The 20186-nt window shown below is 38.2% G+C and overlaps 1 protein-coding gene across 1 annotated transcript in view; it reads left to right on the top strand.

The window, feature by feature from the left end:
• The window catches only part of SCAPER (S-phase cyclin A associated protein in the ER), a 156728-nt gene that overhangs the window by 2648 nt on the left and 133894 nt on the right, over positions 1–20186 (top strand). The window contains exons 3-5 of the mRNA XM_084293063.1: positions 1409–1526; positions 10069–10139; positions 14330–14524. Coding sequence (XP_084149189.1) covers positions 1409–1526; positions 10069–10139; positions 14330–14524 — 384 coding nt within the window. The remainder of the gene's footprint in view (positions 1–1408; positions 1527–10068; positions 10140–14329; positions 14525–20186) is intronic.

Here is a 20186-nt window from a genome sequence, read left to right as displayed (position 1 = left end):
AAAGAAATGGTCACTTACTAAAATTTCCTAGTGAGAACAGGCAGTTAGATAGAACAAGAATAGACTAGAACCAATGTAGTGTAGATCTGGTTTATTCATGTGCTTTGCTCGAGTTTCTTTGGATCAAACCATAAAATTTGCTTTTTTATTCATCACCTTTTTCAAAAGTCCACTTAACAGTTCTGCTGTGTTTTTTCTATTATTACATAGTAATAACTCAAGGTGGCTCAGTGGGGCACTAGGTGGCACACTGCAGCTTTAAAAGGAGCAATTGAGGGCATCTGAATGAGAGAAACTTAGCCTACCATTGCTATATAAGCATTCAAGTAAAAGTAGCTTTTTGTTTCTATTGCATTTTCTGCCATCCTGATAAATTATAACTACTCATCTGCTATATTCATTTTTACGGCATTTTCTTTCAAAGATGCGCTAGTGCACGTGCGTAACAAAGTGCTTGCAGGCTTGAGTCATGTGATGGTAAGAGTGAAAAGAGGAATGCGTCTTCTGACTAGTATAAAATCAGTCTGTTAGTGTGTAAAATAACGTTCAGATCTATGTAAGTTTGTCAGGGTTAAAGATACCTTGCTCAGTGGCCTTGTGCTATCACTGTGTATAGACTTCACATTATGGTATATAGCTTGGCTTAATTTAAATTATTTTAATAGCTTGGATTAATTTCTGAGGAATAACTTAATGCAGTCTAGAAGAGGCAAGATTTTGTCTAGTTGGTATCTGTCAGCTGATACAAATATTTCTTAACATGTTTGGTTTCAAGGATCTTGTGATAGTATCTTTTTCAAGTGCAAAGAACGTGTTTCCTAGGTAAGCAAAGTTCATCCTCAGCGCCTCTCACTTTCTGTGAATCGCTGCAGCTTTCTAGTAAAAACAGCTGACTGTAGTTGCCAGGAAATACTTTCTAGGTTCTTGTCTTCTCTGAAACAGAAGTGTATTTTATTTTATTTTAGATGGTTCTGATAAATCCTGTGTCTGTCTTCAGGCTCTTTTCAGTCATCTAGCACATGTATTTTGGTACTATGCAGGTTTTTTCTAGATTAATTAGTTCTATTTAACTCGAGGTAAACAAAGCATTTTAAAGTCTGCTGTGATGTTCTTATGGAATTGATGATGAGTTAAAAGGAGCTTAAAAAAAAAAAGTGTGGCGTAGACACCCATTCCAAGCAATGGGGTAGGAATTCATGTCATTTTGATGAATCAGTCTGCTTATCAGATAGAAATACGGTTGTGAAAACAAGTACATTTTGAACAATTAGTGAAAATAAGTTATCTGCAAACTCCCTTTGAACGGTTTAACCACATACTGGATGAAATTAACATACCAAAAAAAAATTTGTACCTGTATACATATACATACACACACATTTTCTGTTCCTGTATTTCTTGTTTTCAGGCTTCTTTCCAGCGCTCTAATAGCCATGATAAAGTGAGGAAAATAGTTGCAGAAGAGGGACGTACAGCAAGGAACCTAATCGCATGGAGTGTTCCACTGGAAAACAAAGATGATGATGGTAAGTATTCAACTGTCTTCCCCCAACTTTTTTATCTCCTGTCCCTTTGTTCACTGGAGTTGCTTGCATGGAAACATGTTTCTGATATAGGATTTTGCATTTTAAACAAAAGGTTGTTTCATGTCCATAGCATAGTTTTAATTTTTTTTTTTTTAAATGTATACCCTGCGGTTGACAGTTCACTATAAAACCTGTTCAGTAACAGATAAACTCTTTATTTTTCTGTAACAGACATCTAAGAATGTCCTGTCTTGCTGATACTATCAAGATACCTATGTAATATAATAATGTTATCTTAAAATACTGGGCTTGGAAAAGGTTATTAAAAGCCAGTCTTAAGTAACTTGGGGTTTCAGATTGGTAGGGATGGCTTAGAGCAATCCAGCAAATTGCTCTCTGTGCTCTAAATCAAATAACTTCAGTAGTTTCTTTTACTATCACTTCAGTCTCTGTTTAACATCTGTGAAGAGCCTTTAAGAAAGGGAATATTTGGGGACAGCTTTCTGTAATGTGAGTCCTCAGAACAATTTTGTTACTGTTGTAGTATTCTCTTATGGCCTGATGGCTTAAGCAGACAGGAATTGACTTTGGATTTTCATACTGCTCAAGCTGTTCCAGATGTCAGAAAGCTGTTTTTAAGGCCCTCATCTCAATTTCTTTTGTAGCTCACCTGTCCCTGTGGAGGTGCTGCTGCTTTTGAGACTTGGGCAGGAGTGTCTAAAAGTGGTGGGGCTTGTTTTTGTTTTTCTGTGAGGGTGGTTGAACACTGGAATAAGTCCCCCGATGAATCTGTGGGCAACTTTCATCTTTGAAGATGCTTTAAACCTTACTGGATGTAGTCCTGGGAAGCCTTCTGTAGCTGACCCTGCTTTGAGCAGGGAGGTTGGATTAGGTGATCTCCAGAGGTTCATTCCAACCTCAGCTATTCTGTGACTTGGCCAGTGGAAAAAATATTTCTAGGATCAGTTATGCCTGTGTTACAAAGTAATTAACCTTCTGTCTGCAGCAAACCAAAGCAAAGTTTAAAATGTCTTTGTGGCTTGCTTTATGCTCAGAGGTGTACTTGTGATTTTTTTTCCCTTCCTTTTAAAGCTGAAAGGTCTGAAGTCACATGAGAGAATGAAGTGTATGAAAACCTGTTCAGCTGTCTGTGTGTGGGCATCTGTATGGGTTTCATCAAGGAAATTGTGTTCAGCTGATAATGCAGAGCTGTACCTCTGTTAACAGTGACAAGTAGGATGATAGTAAGCATGTATTTATCAACTAAACATTATAAACCTAATCACAAGTATCTGCATTTACAAGCTTTGGTTTCGGGTTCTGACCCTGAAGTAAACTTCAGCATGGTCCCAGTTACCGAGTGCCTTGGATTGCCTTTCCAAAGCAGATGGCCTCAGGGCTGCTGTAGAGTGACACTTCTAGTAAGCACTAGCTGGTCAGCAGAGAAACATGCACTGTGCATCTTTCCTAGCTTTACGTAGGAAGAAAAAATGAAACAACACCCAGTTGTCAAGAAGTGTTATGATGGGTTTCTTGATCAAGCAGAACCAATGAAGCTGCCATGGTTTCTTTTTAGGTAAGATAGAAAGATGTGACACAATAAGAGAAATAGTTTAAGATTTAACCATAATCTGCCAAAGTAGAACACAGATTTGGATCACGTGTAGCAGTCTCCAGAAGATGAATTTATTTATTTACTCATCTTAAAACTGCCTACACATTCTTGAGTATGTTGGTATTATTGGAACCAGGGCACAGGATGGGAGGTGCAGGGCAGTCCCCATGGCCGAGGGGCAGCCTTTCTCCCTGGCAAGCCAAATGGCCCAGGGGAGCCAGCCCCAGAAAAGGGGCCCTCAGCCCCCCCAACCTCCTCCTTGTCCACGTGAGGGCATCTTCCAGGCCGCTCCCCACACAGCCGCCTTTGGCCACGCATGGGCCGCTCCATCGCAGAGGCTCGTTGAGGTCACAGTGGCCACCACTGCCTAGCCTTTGCTGCGGGCCCTATAGAACAGGCCCCCTGCAGCTGGCCCACCACTCATTGAGCATCTCGGCCCCCTGACTGCCAGCTCGTGCGGCAGGAAGGAGACCGGGAGAGCCAGGCAAGCAGTAGGTCTCTTGGTGTGTGAGGACAGCCATGCTGTCCAGTGAAGCACCAAGAAGGAACGCACCTGAGCAGGAGAGGTGTCGTGGGCACAGGGATAGCACCAATGGCACAAGAGACACCAGTGCCCGAGGGACCTCTGGTGTCCAGCCTACAGACAGGTACAGGAGGTACCAGTGGCACCACAACGATGCGAGCAACAGGCCAGCCCCTCAGACACCCAGCGACAGGGTGCCTGGGCCTTACCACAGGAGCAACGGTGACATGGGGCAAAGGTGGGAGCATGAGACAGACAGCTGCGGGGAGCAGAGGTGTGCCCATGGTCTGGAGCACGGTGCGGGACCCAGCACTGGCTGTAAACCAGATGGCACCATCAGACCCATGCATGAAAATCAACTCGACGGTGGCATAGGACCGAGGCATGGGACTGGGCGACCCCCTGGTTTGGCCCTGTGGCCTGAGAACATTCCGGACGGAAGGCATCCTGTCTGGGCAGTCCCAGGCAAGGACTGGCTTAGCCTTCTGCCCAACACCACAGAGCCCATGGAGCTGGATCCACCAGATGTGGAAGAAGGGATGGAAGTGGGTCCACCTTGGCCAGAAGAGACCTGGGGCTACTGCGGCACGTCTTTGTGCTCTGCCATCCGAGAGCACCAGCAACATCACAGGAGTGCCCGGCGAGCCCCCTACTCGTTGCTCAGGCTCCATCACAAGCGTTAGCTTGGAGCCACCAAACACCACAGACATCCCGCAGGTTTGCCTGCAAGGTGTCCCAGCAATAAACAGCTCTTGCCGATTCTCAGGGGTTATGTCAGTGCTTCTTTTTTTGGGGGGTGGGAGAGGAATGGGCTAAAATTGGATTAGTGGAGGTTTAGGTTGGATATTAGAAAGAACTTCTTTACTGAAAGGGTTTTTAGGCATTGGAACAGGCTGCCCAGGGAAGCAGTGGAGTCACCATCCCTGGAGGTCTTTAAAAGACGTTTAGATGTAGAGCTTAGGGATATGGCTTAGTGGAGGAGGACTGGTTGGTGTTGGGTCAGAGGTTGGACTAGGTGATCTTGGAGGGCTCTTCCAACCTAGGGTGATTCTGTGATTCATTTAAGCAGAATAGAATTGGGCCCTAAAGTATTTACAGATTCTGATTTATAGTACGTTTTACTTTTGGGGAAGGTAGCAGTGTGAATGAGTAGAGGTGAAAGGAACACAGAGTATGTTTTGAGCTATTCATGAGTTGGTTCAATTTTTGTTTAGTCTGTTACATTTTCTACCTTGCTTGTGCTATTCTTGTAGATAGTTTCAAGGAAGACTTTTTCCTCAAAAATTGGTGAATGAGAATTATAGGTGAATGTTTGCTCCGAGTATAACATTTTCTTCCACAGCATGAAGAAAGTAAAAGTGATTTATTTTTTTTTAGATATTGCCCTTAAATAGTTGTATGTGACATTAAAACTCAAGTAGCTATAATCATTTCCTTCTTCTGAGCCTACTAGCAGCACTGTAATTTTTAAACTTTTTGCCAGTGCTGCTTTCTTGTTTTTAAAATTTCTTCAGTAAATCATATATTGAGCTTTTTGCACAAAGAATGTGGTGATAATTGCTTGATGGAAAAATGCCCTGTGGAAAGGAACTTGTGGCTAATGAGAGTCTGGCAGAGCCAGATCCTTTATCTCTTGACCCTTGTCTTGGCACATATGTCGGTGTCAGTGAGCTCGGATTCATTTTATGCTGATCTTTCAATATGTATTTTGTCCCAGAGGAACAATACATCAATATTATGAATTAGGACAGTTCGTACTCATTCAGGGGCTATGTAAATCAGGCCAAAGGTTCAGGTAGCCTCAGCCGATCCTGCAACTTATATGCAAAGCAGAATTTTGTCTTAGTGTTGTTGTTTTGTTTTTTTTTTTTTTTCTTTTTTTATTTTTTCTTTCTGCTGGTAGTGTTCAGAGATATCGCACTGGCAGGAATAGTGTGAGATTTAACATTTTATATTACATACTGTTACTAATTATGGGATGATTTATTTTTTTTTCCGAAACAGTGAAGATACACCCATTTGCTACTGTTAGTGTTACACAGGCTTATTAAATTTAAAATTCTGGATTCATTTGTTCTGTTTGTGTATCCTTGCTTTTTTGATTTCTTTATTTGCTTGTGTTCTTGCCATTTAACTTTTCCACTGAAAGACTTCAGCATTTTACATGGATAAGAGGGCAATGATGACAGGAATTGCAATCCAAACCTTCTGATTCCTTAAGGGAAATACATAATTCCTGTCAGTAAGAAATAATAGCATAAGAAGGAGGGAAGTTTCTGGAATGGTAGGTAGCACTTCAGTAACGTGTGTTGGAGCAGCATGCACCCTTGTATCAGATCTGAAATTCTGGTTATGAATCCAGATCGATGACATGAGAAAATCCACCTCAAAACATGATGACAACAGTTTAGATGAGGTATTGAACAATAACATGTTTCATCTGTTGCATTTCAGGTATTCCTTCACAGAATTCATCAATCTGCAGCAGATTGTGTTTTCGGATGGACTAACAATGCAGTTGACTTTGTGTGCTATTAGAATTGTGAAAAAATCAAGTAGTATGATATTCTGTCTCGAAAATTAAATTGGCCTTCCAAATCCATGGCCACAAATCGCCCATTACAGGCACCTATTGTATCTTACCCTCTTCGGAAAGCTGTGATCATTCTGGTAGAGGACTTCAGAAGTTTTTCCTTTTAAATTATTTGATATGCCCAGCATGAAACTTGAGGTGCTGCATGCTGCTATGCACCACACACAGATTTTATTTACAAAATCTAAACCATGGTATTAGTGACAGTTAAAATGTCTCAGAAGCTTGACATCTAAACGTTAACAAAATGTAGGGTACCTTTATAACTTAAGGGATGTGTCAAAAACTGGAAAATCTTGTATTTGTAACTGTTCCCTTACTTGTTTAAAATCATTTTGGCTCTCAACATGTAGGAATCGCTTGTAGATTAAGCATTTCAGCGTAAGGAAACACATTTTATTGGTTGAAAGGTATCTGGCACACTTTAGAGAGCCTGCAAAATAATCCACTCCTTTAGCAAGAGCCTGGTGCAATAAGTAGGTTTTGCAGTGTGTGATGAAAGAGATGAAACTTGGCTCTCTTTGGCCAAGCTAGGAGGTCTACGAGTCATGACTGAAAGCCTTGTGTGTAAGCGCTAGCAACGTTGGATCTGACTGTAACTGGCAGAATATAATGTGAAGGGAAAGGTATTCTTGAAGACTCCTTAGTTTCAGACCTTGAACTTTGTTGAAATGAATGGGATACAGTCTAGTGCTGCTCCATGAATACTGAGCCAATTATGTTCTGGATGAGACTGTGACAGTAATTTGTTTAAAAAAAATTCCATGCAAAATTCATTGCTGTAACTCAGGCTGGGATGGAAAAACATGGAGAGTTTTAACTATATCCATCCTTGAAAGTAGTTTCTCCAGTTCTTTTGCATTGTACGGTTAGAAAAACTGTATTTACTACTATATAAACTTTTAAGAACTGATTTATAGCAATATTATGCATTTCAGTATGTTTCTTCAGTTAAGGGGTTGAATGTAATCAGTATCATCCAGTTGCTTCCTCCAGGGAAACGTCTTTGTCTTACTTGAAGTGAACTTCAGACAACCAGGTCTTATCCACGCCTCATCTTTGCAAAAATGTTTCTTAGGATGGAAAAACGCATCAGCTGGAGCTAGTAAGAGAGATTGCGGAGTATAGTTTGGTGAAATGTAGGACTAGTCCTGCAGTATAGACCTTGCTCCTTAGATGGAGGAAGAGAGGTGACAAAGTACATTGCTCGTGCCATGTGTAAGAACTGGAGGGAAAGAAAAGAATGGTTCATTACCTGGTTGTGTCCTCAGATTCTTCCAGGGAGGTGAAAAGAAAGAAAATTGAAAATTTTTATAATTTCTGCTGAAGATCAGATAATAAACAAAAGTAGCGAAACAACAGAGATGTCTGTCTCAGAACAGAAATGGCTGCAGCTCTGAAGAAATATAAAGCTGATTTTCACACTTCCGTCATGGAAAAAGAAGAGAGATGTGAGGGGTGATTGTTGGTGTAACAGAAGGCTTTTGAAAATAGTTTATCAGTAGCCTTTTTTGGGAGATATTAACAGTTCAGCATTTTGTGACAGGAAGTCTTCACAAATCATAAACCCAGTGTGTCTGATATTTAATTACCAGAGAGAGGAAATGGACTTCAAGTATAAAATATGACTGGCTCCCTGAATGCTCCAAAACTGTGCTGCTTTATATATTTCATATTGGCAACTTAATAGCTAATGAGATGATCATCTTTTGTCGCTATTGTTCTTTCCTTAAAATTCAGTAAAAGCCTAATAGGTAATGCCCTTCACATGTCGCTGCGTCCCTGTGCCTTGGCTAGCAGTGCTGGTACTGTACAGTTACACACAGTATATTCATAAGCATTGAACGTTGCTTCTGTGTCGTCACTGCTTGTGAATATAGAGGGACAAAAGCAGAAAGGAAGTAATCTTCTAATAACCAGAGTCATTTGTTAGCAGAAAGAGGGAAAAGCTTGGAACTCTGATTCCTGATGAAAGACAGAACTTCTTGGCCCATACCTTGAAGAAATTGTTTAAGAAAAATTAGTCCCTGCCACAGATTATTTGCTTTCAAGTCCACAACACACAGTGTTTATGTTTTTCTTGTCTCTACATGTATGCCTTACGTTGAAGGTGCCTGAAAACTTGCTTTTATCTTTACAGGTGACTTGTTCAGACATTTCCCAGTTTGTAGATGATGGATTTATTTTTATTTTTTTTTGTAGAATCTAGGGACAGTAACTCTCTTTTTTATCCATCTGTCATCTTAATTCTAACACGCCCATATTTTTTTTGTAAGTCTTTTCACTGCAAGTTCTGTGTGCCTTTGCACTCCACTGTAAGCATTGCAGCTCTTACATTTTCAGAATGTAAATTATTTTAGAGTAGAGACTTAGGTGCTTGAAATTCTTCAGTTCTCATAACCATGACATAGAATTGGTCCACGGTTTAAGCTTTTTAGTAGATAAGAAGTTTTAATACATTTTGTAGCTGAATCTTTTTTTTTTCCTGAATGATGCTAAATTGGTCTCAATATATTAATTTGTACCTGTTGTTTTCACTAATGTAGCAATTCAAAAATTCATTATCAAGCAAATAATTTTTAAATTGCCTTAAAATTAAAGGCCTTGTTCCCTAGAACAGCCAGTGATGCAAACCAGCTGGACAATTGCTTGATTAAAACAGGTTTACAGCTGCTTTACATAACCAGTGCAATCTAAAACAGCTGGACTATGTTAGGGAATCTGGCCTAAGTACTGCTAAAAACTGAACTGAACAATTCTGAAATTCAGGAATGATCTCCGTGATCTGTGAAGGGACTATATTCAATTAGTTCATTCATTTGCCTGGCTTCATCAAGCTAAATTATCTTGAAACTTTTATTTAGATCTGTGCTAGAGAGTACTCTTGTCATAGTGTTTTGTCTTACTTGCTCGTATTTTTGTTAATTAAATGCTCTGATTTTCATGTTGGAGGAATAAAAAACAAAATAAAACAATCAAACAAACTTACCCATGAACAGATATCAAAGATTAAATGTAAGCGTGTCACGTTGGTTCAGGAGAACAGAAATTTAGAGCCTTGCAAAGATAACTCTTAATAAGTTAAGAAATTGCCCCAGACAACATTGAGAAATCATCCTAATTGTGGGCTTTTAAACTGATCTTGGAAGCATAGTTGCTAAGTGCATTTCATATAAGCAACAGACAAGTGCTTTTGAGAATAAATTTGAGAGATCTTGAGTGGACTGTCTCATGCTTTGGAAATATTTTTATTTATTTTTCCCTCTTTTTTTTGCCTACCTAACTGTAAGTGAACTAAATCCAGAACTGAGTTTTGTTTTTTCCCATCTTTCTTGGCAGAAAATATCTTAATCTACTGGTAGGGTTGTTAGAACAGTTCTAGAAAAAGTGAATGATTTTATTTTTCTTTTCTGAGAAAGATACCTCTTGTTTTAATTCTGTAATAACATCTCAATATTATTAAACAATCATTCAAGAGCAGACTTTTAAAAATGTATATAGAAAACTGGTATCATATCTGACATCTCGGTTGTAGTGATATGATTTTCAGTGGCACTGAGCATTTGCAAGTAGGCTATCTTTGTTGAATAAGGTCTGTAGTTCTTGACTTCAATTTTTTTAATTTCTCTGTGTCTTCTAGCATCATCCTCATTCTGAACTGTTGAATATATATTTGGAATGTAAAATTTTATGAACTTTTAAACTTACTAATTGTGCCGATGTCAGTATATCACAAGATGTGATATGTGCATTTTAGAATGCTGTATCTAATGAAAAGCGTTATTTTTGATGAAAAATGTTTCTCCCATAGGAAAATCCAAATGGCAAGCTGGCGGAAAAACAAAGAGGGTGACTCAAGGAACACACAAGACTGCAAAACAGGTATATGCTCATTTTTTATTGTGATTATGACATAAAATTTACAACATAAAAATGATTCTTGATACAATTGATACATTATTTGCTGAATAATACATATACAAAAGTGCACATATTGTATTGTCAAAGGGTATGAGTTGTAAAGTCAAGCATTCCAAAGTTTTTAAAATGCCCGAATTTTCACTGCCTTCCTCAGTCTTTATTTTTGGCATTTCTTAGCCTCTGGATGTGTGGCTTTTTGACATTAAAGTTATTTTAAGTCCAGTGCAGTTCAACAATCAATTAATTCTTCCTGTAAGTGTGGTGCTTATACAAAGGCTACCATTCTGCCAAATTTCCGAAATTAAGGAAATGCTTTATTTTCTCATATGTTAACAGCTGAGAAGTTTTTGTTTAAAGTTTTAGTGTATACTATTTTGGGAAGAAAAAAAATCAGTCCAGGTGAGTAAAGTTTCAGAGTCCTAACTGAGAAATGAGTCTTAATGACAAGTATTACATGAAGAAGCGCCCTTTCTTCTTTTTTCCTGTGTGAGTTTTATTATATTAATAAAGTAATACCTCGGTATTTATTCGTGTTTAATATTTTAACCATTACTTTTCTTTGATTAATGGATTTAGCTGCTAGTATGTCTTCAGCTGTCAAATACTTTGTGCCAGCCTTTCAGATTTTGACAATAGCACATAGAAGCTGGTCTCTTTTTGAAAAAAGATGTTCTGCTTCTGTAGGGATGTTTGCATCCCTAAAATATAGGCATGTTAACATCGCAGATGAGTTTAGCAACTTGTCCCTCCTTTCTTACTAGTATCTTACTAGTGTCCTAGTTTACTTATTCTGTGAAGGTGGGATTTTAATGAGGTGGTTGGGGCTCCAAGTTGATTTACCCTCACAGAACCTTTTGGATAAGAGTAATGTGCTGTGCAGCAGGAGTTCCATCTGTTTGAGTCATTTCGGATTACGTCAATACTGTGTTTTCAAAAGAATACTTTATTGTTACTCAGTGTCTCTGTGTGGGACTGCTGTATTAAAGCTATATTGCAGGAACATAATGCATTCCTAGTGGGCCCAATTAAGGTTTGAAATGGACTGCTGCGTGCTTGTGTATCTTGGCACTTTAATTTGGCATCCAGCACTTCTTTTTCTACTGTATTTTCGGCACTAAATACTGCTTTAAAATGGTGGCTTTCTTCTTCTATTTTTGCTTTTGTTGAGCCTTCAGATTTCATTTTCCTCTACATACAAATGGGACACTAGGCTCAAGAACATAAATGTACAAAAACTCTCTCATATGATCCTGTAAACCTCATCTTCCTCTCATCAGGGTGCTGGCACGTCTACTTTCAATAAATTTTGGCATCTCGAGAATAAATACACACTTCATACTTCACAGAACTCCAAGGCAACATAGAGAAATTATTTTTGGGAAAAAAAAATAGTTTTAATCACTTTCTTCATCCATATTGAGTTACTTGAGATGTGAGGAAGACTATCCCCATGTTTTTTAACTTAAAAGACAGCATACGTTTTCTGCAGTTGAAGCTTTTGAACAATTAGTGCAAGTGGGATAGTATGAACTAGCCTATCAGAATCGGTGGCATTTTTGAGTGGGTTTTGTTGCCTTAGTGAGGACAAGCATCAGGGTAGGTCTGCTAGATCATGTCTGTATAAGCTGTCCATTCAGAAGGATGCTTGCAGGTAAAGATTCTGCTGAACAATGTGTAGATTAACTCAGAAATCCTGGTAGTGTTTGGTGCCTGCATTAAACATTTCTATAGAATGTTTAATGCAATCCGTATACAATATTAGTTGTGTCTTTATGGTAAAAGTAGTCTTTGTTATTGTCAGCTGTAACTCTTAAATTTGAGTTAGCAATGGCTTGCGTTTCAGTAAAGTAGGTGCCAGTCAAACTTAGTTAAGTTTGAAAATAGCTTTTGGAGTCTGATCTTCATGGAGTATCTGGAGACTGATGTGGCAAACAATGGACATGATTTGGGTTCCTGTCTCAAAGTCCCCTTCTGTTTCGTTGAGTGGCAGATGCCAGGCTGTGACAAATTCAGATGCATAATGTTAGAACTGACGTGCATCAGGAATTTTAATTAGTTTTTCTACTGCCTAACCACCAACTCAGTGCTTTCCTGCTTCCACGATTGTGTTTACAAGAGATTTTATAGTTTGGTGGTTTGTATCTTGTCAAAGGTGTTCTGCTGGCATATGTTCTCCTGTTTCAAATTAGGGAAGAGTTACTCCTGCAGGGGCTTTGGAGGCACGGCTTCTGAAAAAGCATAATCTACCAATGAGTGAATATGTACCTCGCTCTGAGTTCTTGTTGGAGAGTTGACTCTCTGATACGTGGCTGAACTTGAAGTGACTCAGATGTTCGGTGGAACGTTCTGTGATTCAGCTGTTCTTACGGTTCTCATTGTCCTTCGGTATTTTAGTAGAAACACAGCGAGGTGTCAGATCTTGCAAAATAAGTATACTGGTTGCTGTGGTGGGACTTCAGGTTGTACTGCGTCTGGCTGGGATGTTAACTTTCCCTGCAGCAGCCCATACGGTAAAACCACCACAGAGGTCGACCACAGCCATAAACTAGAACTGCTTCAGACTTGTTTTGCAACAGGAGTACCGAAGTACTTCCCATCTGGGAAAGTAAACTAGAACAACTACTAGAGAAGGAAATGGTTTGTAAATATACTCCCCTGCCTATTTTACTGAGTCTGGAGGAGGCAGGAATCTTTTCTCATTTTTTTCTTTGTAGTTATTTAGCTTTCTGTGACTACGTTTTGTCTTCTGACTACCTCCACAGCACTGCTTTAGCTATGTGGGAAACTTGGACTTCAGTTGCAGTTTACTTTTATAGATGATAAATAGGGGTTAAATTTGCCCTGATGTTCTAATTTTATTTGCATCTTTTCCTGCACACACAAAGGCAAAAAGCAGAGTACTGTAGCTATGTAGTTAATACAATACCTCTATCACAAATGGTATGCAATTGGGATTTATGTTGTGTTTCCTGGAGGTTCTTCTCTGGCATGGTAGCTTTCCTTTTTTGTTGTTATGGGAGAGAATTTCAATAATAAGCTCGGTGTCATGGGGCCAAGGTCTGCGTTGGTGTTCTCAGCCAAATGGGCGTGCTTCAGAATCCTTTGGAATATAATTTGTAGATGGGTGACAGCACGTATCCGTCAAGGAGTAGCTGTCTTCATGTGACTAAGCTGAAGACACAAGGTGAGTGGATACATAACACTGAAGTGGCATAGTGGTACTTCCAAGCAGGTATTTGTGATCCCTCTTTATGCCAGCTTTCCTGCAGACAGTTGGATGCTCTCCCTCCGCTCTCACAGCACATAGCATGTTGGCAGTCCTCTGCATCTGTGCAGCAAAGTAGTACTAAACCAATTAGTCTGCATATTAACACTGAAAATCAAACAACAGATTTGTTGCAGGAAAAGCTGTTAAATTACAACTTAGAGCAGCATAAGGACAATTTCAGACTTGGCATAAGTAGAAACAACTTGATTCAGTGGCACAGCATTTGCAAAGGTTGAATTGAGCTTGCAGTGTTAGCAGTATGGTGAGTGGAAATCTTTGTGCAAGTAGTCTTCTCGAGTAGGAAAGCTTCCCTTTGTAACTCATTCTTGATGATTCAAGCATCAGAGAAGATGCTGGCATCTTCTCTGAAGTGTTGCCATAACATATCAAGCAAAGGGCTAGCCACACAAGCATTTCTCTGATGTTACTGCTCACAGATTAGAACAAGTGCTTAAAAACAGTTAAGTTGTATGTGGTGCCCTGGTAGTAATTTAACTACGATGAAACATTGCTGGTTTGATTATTAGTAAAATTTTAATTTCATCTTTGGATGTACGTATTTGTCACAGTAAGTACTATTGGGTATGTATGTAGTCAGAAAATGTAACTTTATCATTTGCAAAAGAGAATATCATGCATTGTGCAAAGTGAATGTCGAGTTAAAATGGTAAAGAAACCAAGTGGTTCTACATATCGGTTGCATTTGTTTAAGATGAAAAAGTTTATTGTAAAAACTTAAATCAGTGGGTTGCTGTAGTCTTCAGTAGAAAAATGTCATCTTTACAAATGTTTAAATATGTTTGAAAAAATGCATTGCACAGAAGCCCAACCCCTTACTGTACTTCTGTTTGTTCTCCTTTTCCTTTGTATCTTGTTTCTTTAGAACACTACCATAGACTGTAAATTAACTGCAGCAGCTGGAGATAAAAACTTTGACAAAAGCCCAACAAAAACAAGACAGCCTCGAAAAGTTGATCTGCGAGCTCGATACTGGGCATTTCTTTTTGACAATCTTAGACGGGCAGTTGATGAAATCTATGTTACATGTGAATCGGATCAGAGTGTAGTAGAATGCAAGGTAAGCTTTCAGCTGTTCTTTCTGCCTATTATCAAATGACACTTACTGCTGTTTTTCACTCTTTACAAAAAAAGCCAGTAAGGAATTAGAGCATCAGAAGTATGTTATTTCATGCATTTATATAATGGAGGCTTGTAAATAGTAAAACTGATGGCATATTTCTTTAGATTTAAGAAGATGCTTTCATTTTAGGCAGTGACTTATTTTAAGGTGTATAAAACTTAATGACATGTAATCGTGTTGTTAGATCTCAGTTTTTAATTAAATCAATATGTCTTATCAAGTTCTCGTTTTACTAATTTTTCTAGCTGAATGCTGATATTTTTTTTCCTTTTTTCCCCGTCACGTTCCCTACTGTAGGTGGCACTGTTGAGATTTAGCCTTTTTCCCATTCCCATAAGGATGTTAAGTTCCTTAATTATACATTGCTCCCTTGTTTCAGTGAATTAGTTATCACTCTTCTAATTCACTCTGGGGTGATAAGAGAGAGATGAGTGGTCAAGCATAGACAATGTCTGGTTGGGATGTAAGGTGTTTTTCCTAACTTTGGATAGCCTGTATTTGTAGTAAGACGTAAAACATGCACAGGCTATGATGATTTTTTAGTAGATCCACAGAAAGACCATTGTCATTTAGTAAATATAATTTACTTTTTAGAAATGGAGTTCGTTTCAAGCATTAATAGAAGCCAGAAGCATACGCTTTCAAAGAATTGTGAAAGCTAAGATTTTTTTGGTTTTCATATTAAATATAGCTGAAAACTCAACACATTCTGGAAACGATTATCTAATCACTGTAAAAAATTATATCAATTTAAGTAAACCATTTTCTTATCATACGTATCTAGTTCTCTACTGTAATCAGGCACAGCCAAATTGACTTTGAGATTAGCGTGCAAGTAGGTTTCATTGAAAGCAGGTTTGAAAACTGAACAGTAGCTAGAGGCTTCCAAACCGTTGGTTACTCTAACACAATTTAACATGTTGTTACTGAGCTGTCTTCCTGCTCAGGAAACTTCGCTGAAGAATTTTTTTGGTTTAAGAAAATCAGTCAGCCTTGCATTGTAATTAGATTACCATTTTAAACTTCTGTGACTGAAAGAACAGAAGTGTGTTTGTATCATTATCACATATTTTAGGGGTTAGATATCATTCAGCATTTTAATCATGCTACTTGATCTGTTCTCGGATGGAGATACTACATAGCCTAAGTGGAAAGTCTTCATTTTCGTAGACACTGGATGATGATGTGTGTATCCAGGGACATCAGATTACTTGTTTGCTAAACATGGGTGGAAAAAAACAAAAATGAGTAAACAAGGGTTTCCAGTGTTAGATGTTGTAAAACTTGTATAACATTTGTGTTGCTTTTACTTTTAAAAGATGTTTTCTTTCTTAGCACAAAGAACGTGCCCTAAGTGAGCAGCTGGAATATTCATTTGTGACGTGGTCTTTTGTTTGTGACATGTTCTCTTAAAGATTGCTGTTAAATGTAAATCAGTACTCACCCCTGCCTTTGGACAGGAGGAGTTCAGGTCATTCTTAGGCTTTTTCCATTCTCAGTATTGCAATACTGGCCTCCTGAATATTTTAAGATGGAAATTCTGCTTACAGATGTTTATTAAAGCTCATGCTACAAATAAGAACGGGATAGCTTTACTTCTGTGTTCTTTTTTTTTTTTTTTTTTGGAGGGGGGGGGAACTTTTTATAGTGTGTAAAAATATCTGTCGGTTAAAATGTTACCAAAAAAAATACCAACAGACAAATCAGCTCAGTTGAAAATGGTTTAATGTATTTCTACTATAAGTAAAGAGCTGAGGATTTTGATAAATGAGAACTCCATATTGCTACATTTTTCTATTTACTTTTCACTTATTTGACAGAATATTTTGCTAACTCTTCATGAAGTACTATTTTTATTTTTACTGCTGAACACGTGAGAAACAATATTAAATAAGGAATCCTTTCTATTGAGATAAATCTATGATATAAAAAACAATTCACATTTCAACTTCTAAGTGATACCTCCTCAACTTTGTCTTGGTCAATTGGCACGTGCTGTTCTATTTAAACATTGCAGTTGTATGAAGGTCATATTAAAAGATATTTGTAAAAATGAAATGTGACATTCAGGCATTTAAAACCTTCCCATTAACCCGGTATAAAGGTGTTCGTTTTTGATTTTGTACTTTTTGCTCCCTTGTAGTCTTACAGTTGGTATAGTTGTATTGATTATGTTGTCACTGGAGATAATGTTTGATGCTCCCAAATCGGAAAGGGCTCTAGTGGCTGCTTGTGGTTGAAAATGCAGATGAAAGGTTTGTGGTAAGGATACAAACAGTGGAAGTGTGTGTAAGATCAGCAGTGGTGGTGTGTATTTTCTCTCAACTTTGGGCACTGTTGTAGGTGGTAATTTGCTATTGATTTAACTGTGAGAACTCCCAAACTGTATGCATAGATACAGCTTTGTTGCTTTGCTTATAAAGATAAAACAAAAATTGTTCAATTATTTGAAAAAGAAATAAAGGATCCTCAAGTTTAAGTATTTCTCTGCATGATTCAGTTTGTCTAGTGATGCTGTAGTCTAATAGATCTGACAGTGACGAGCTATAGTCTAATACATGTATATCTGTCTATAACCTTGAGCATTTCAAAACATGAATGCACTGGATATTTATACGTTAGCTAGGTTTCTATGTCTAATCTTTATATGAAATTCTATTACCTAGTATTTTGTGGTTTTGGATGGTGAACTTAGGCACAAAAATACTAGTAATGCCAAGTACCCTTTGCATCTCTTTCTGTCTCCTAAAAGGAATTAAACCCCAAACTATCTGCAGATGGAATAAGGCAGATTCCATTGCCAGTGGAATTTTGGTTAATGTAACAGAACTTCTGCGATTGATTGATGGTCTTAGGTGTCTCAGCAACTGGCAACGGGGAGAAGAGTTATATATATGCATAAAGTGTGTGTGTGTATGTGATAGAGTTTGAGCAACTGTATCCAGTAGCTAAGGATACTTTAAGTTTAGGAGATTCTCAACTACTTGAAATTCAACGGATGTCTTTTTCTTCCTCCTATGATGAATTAATGGCTTCAGCTGCTTTTTGTTTCAAAAAATTTGCTTTTCAAGATGTTAAAAATTTAGTTCAATGTTCTTTTTAAATTTCTGTTTGGCATTACTTCATACTTGTACAAACTTTTATCTTTCCACCTAGCCCTTACTTACTGGTATAGTTCTACAAGATTTTGAGCAGGATAGTTTCTCTCCTTGTTTGTAATGCTCACATACATTGTTAAATCAGTCCACTTTGGGTACGGTTCAATTAAAAAAGTTTTATTCTTCTTGAGATTTTTGTGCCCTCCTACACAATGGAAAAAGTACAAGATACACTGTAAAGAGGTAGGTAAAGCCTTTTCCTTAAGTCTTGACATTTTGTATGGCGGTGTTACGTGGAAGAACCAGCTGAAGCAACGTTAGTGAAGGTCTTCCAAGCGGGGGGATATCTGTGAGTGATTTACCATAGTTTCAGTTGATTGAAGGCCTCCCTGAAGGAGAGAGGAACTTGTTTCATTAGGGGCTCTCACTGAGAATGCTTCGTGAGGGCTGGTTTTGGTTCAGGATATGCTAATTCTTATGATTTCAATCTCTTTGCATGCAGACTGAGACCCGTAGTAATCCATGCTGATTACTGGATTTCAAGACAGCTAAGAAAATAAAACTGTTTCTAAATGTGTTGGAGCTAAAGGTAGAAAAAAACACAAAAGGCTTTCCTAACTTCAATGAAAGAAGTCTACAAAGATTCAGTATAATGGTCAAGTGAATCCAGACCAGATCTTGACTGCATTTTCACTCATAAGAGCTGGTTCAACCCTGTCCATCTTACTTTTTGGAAGATAAGGTTTTATATTATTTATTTCTTTTTGTACATTTCAATTTTCTAGCTGCATCTACTTGGTGCCAGGGAAGTGATGGTGGAGGCAGAATACAGAATCTGAGTTTGTTACTTCTGACTTTTGAGGAGAAATGATTTGTTATACATGAATTTCCGTTCTTTCCTTGTAGCGCTGCAAATCTCAAGAAAGGTGTCCCAAGAAGGGTTATGAAGCATCTTATTTCCTCTACGCAGGTCTCTGAGTGTTCTGTTTAGATACATTATTCTTGTTAGAATGTCCTGGTTTCCTTTGACTCTGAGTGAAAAATATCTTGGCTTTGCAAAGGAATTGGAAAAACAGAAGCAAAACCAAACTTGTGCAGAATACAAGGTTGTTGTTTTTTTTGTTTGTTTGTTTTTAATTATGGTTTACTCAGCATCTCTTGCTTTCAACACCTAATCAATGCTAATTATGTCTCTATCAGTGTCATCTATTTACTGTATTTCTGTCACTTTCATAACCATTTTGGACATTGACTTAAGACATCTGTACAACCAGGTATTCATTTTTTTGATATCTAGGGGAACATTTCCAGCTAGAAGGAGAATTTCAGCATGAAGTAACGTCTGTTTTGTATGATGGAATATCTTTTCTTTTTATTCAGTAAAACCAAGTTTCCCTGAAAGCCTAAGACAGTGATTTATGTCTTAAAACATGTATAATTCTTTTTATGTTTCTCGCAAGACTGAGTCTTTCAGATCAATAGATTTTTATGGAACATACATTTTGAAACATTCTCGTATTATTTGAGAAGGTCTAACTCTGCAGTTGGAATACATCAGGAGTACAGCAGTCTGCTGCTTCTCTCTTGTTTTAAAGAAAATGCTTTTTCTGAGAGTGAAGTTGTTCAGGAAGAGTTATGTGTATATTTCTTTCTAAATAAATACCTTGTGGCTGTGTTGTGACAGCCAATGCCCAGTGAAAATCTATTCTGGAACCATTCTTCCTGCCTTTTTGGACACTTAAATTTTCATTGTTGTCATCTTCTGCAGATGGATGAAAATCATTGAAGCTAACGGTAAGGGATAGGAAAATCAGGTAGTGATTGGGCGTTCAGCCTCACAGATGGAAGTGGTTGAGGTATTTCAGGATAATAATTTATGGTTTTTAGAGCAGATTTGGAATAGATAGCCAGCTGCTAAAAGCCACCATCTCTTCAGACTGGCAGTCTGGATGATCCTATTCCTGGCCCTTTGTGCTTAATAACGTATATACTGCTTTTGTGTAAATAAATTGTGTGCTTTAAGTTCTTGCACGTGTCCTCTGACATCTGGAGGAAGATTTTTTCCATAGCAGTGACACTTCTTAGGAACACATCCAGGCAGGTGTTGAATATGTCCAGAGAAGGAGACTCCACAGGCTCTCTGGGCAACCTGTCCCAGTGCTCTGTCACCCTCACAGTACAGAAGGGTTTTCTCATTTTCAGATGCAGCTTCCCATGCTTCAGTTTCTGCCCATTCCATCTCGTCCTGTTGCTGGGCACCACTGGAAAGAGTCTGGGCCCATCCTCTTGACACCCTTCCTTCAGCTATCTATATACATAAATATTCATATATTTATATGCATCTTTGTTTAACCTAACCCAGAGCTGGCTTTAAGTGGTTGTAGTTCCAAGTACAAAGGAATCTACAAGGAAGCCATTTTGCACTGAATTACTAAAACACCTGATTAAAATTGAAAAAATAAATTGAAAGAAAGAAGGAACCTATGTTGCCAGCTAAAATG

This window comes from Netta rufina, assembly GCF_964035555.1.
Source record: "Netta rufina genome assembly, chromosome: 11".
Lineage (NCBI taxonomy): Eukaryota > Metazoa > Chordata > Aves > Anseriformes > Anatidae > Netta > Netta rufina.
The sequence above is the reverse complement of the archived record's forward strand: the minus strand, read 5'-3'. Positions and strand labels throughout refer to the sequence as shown.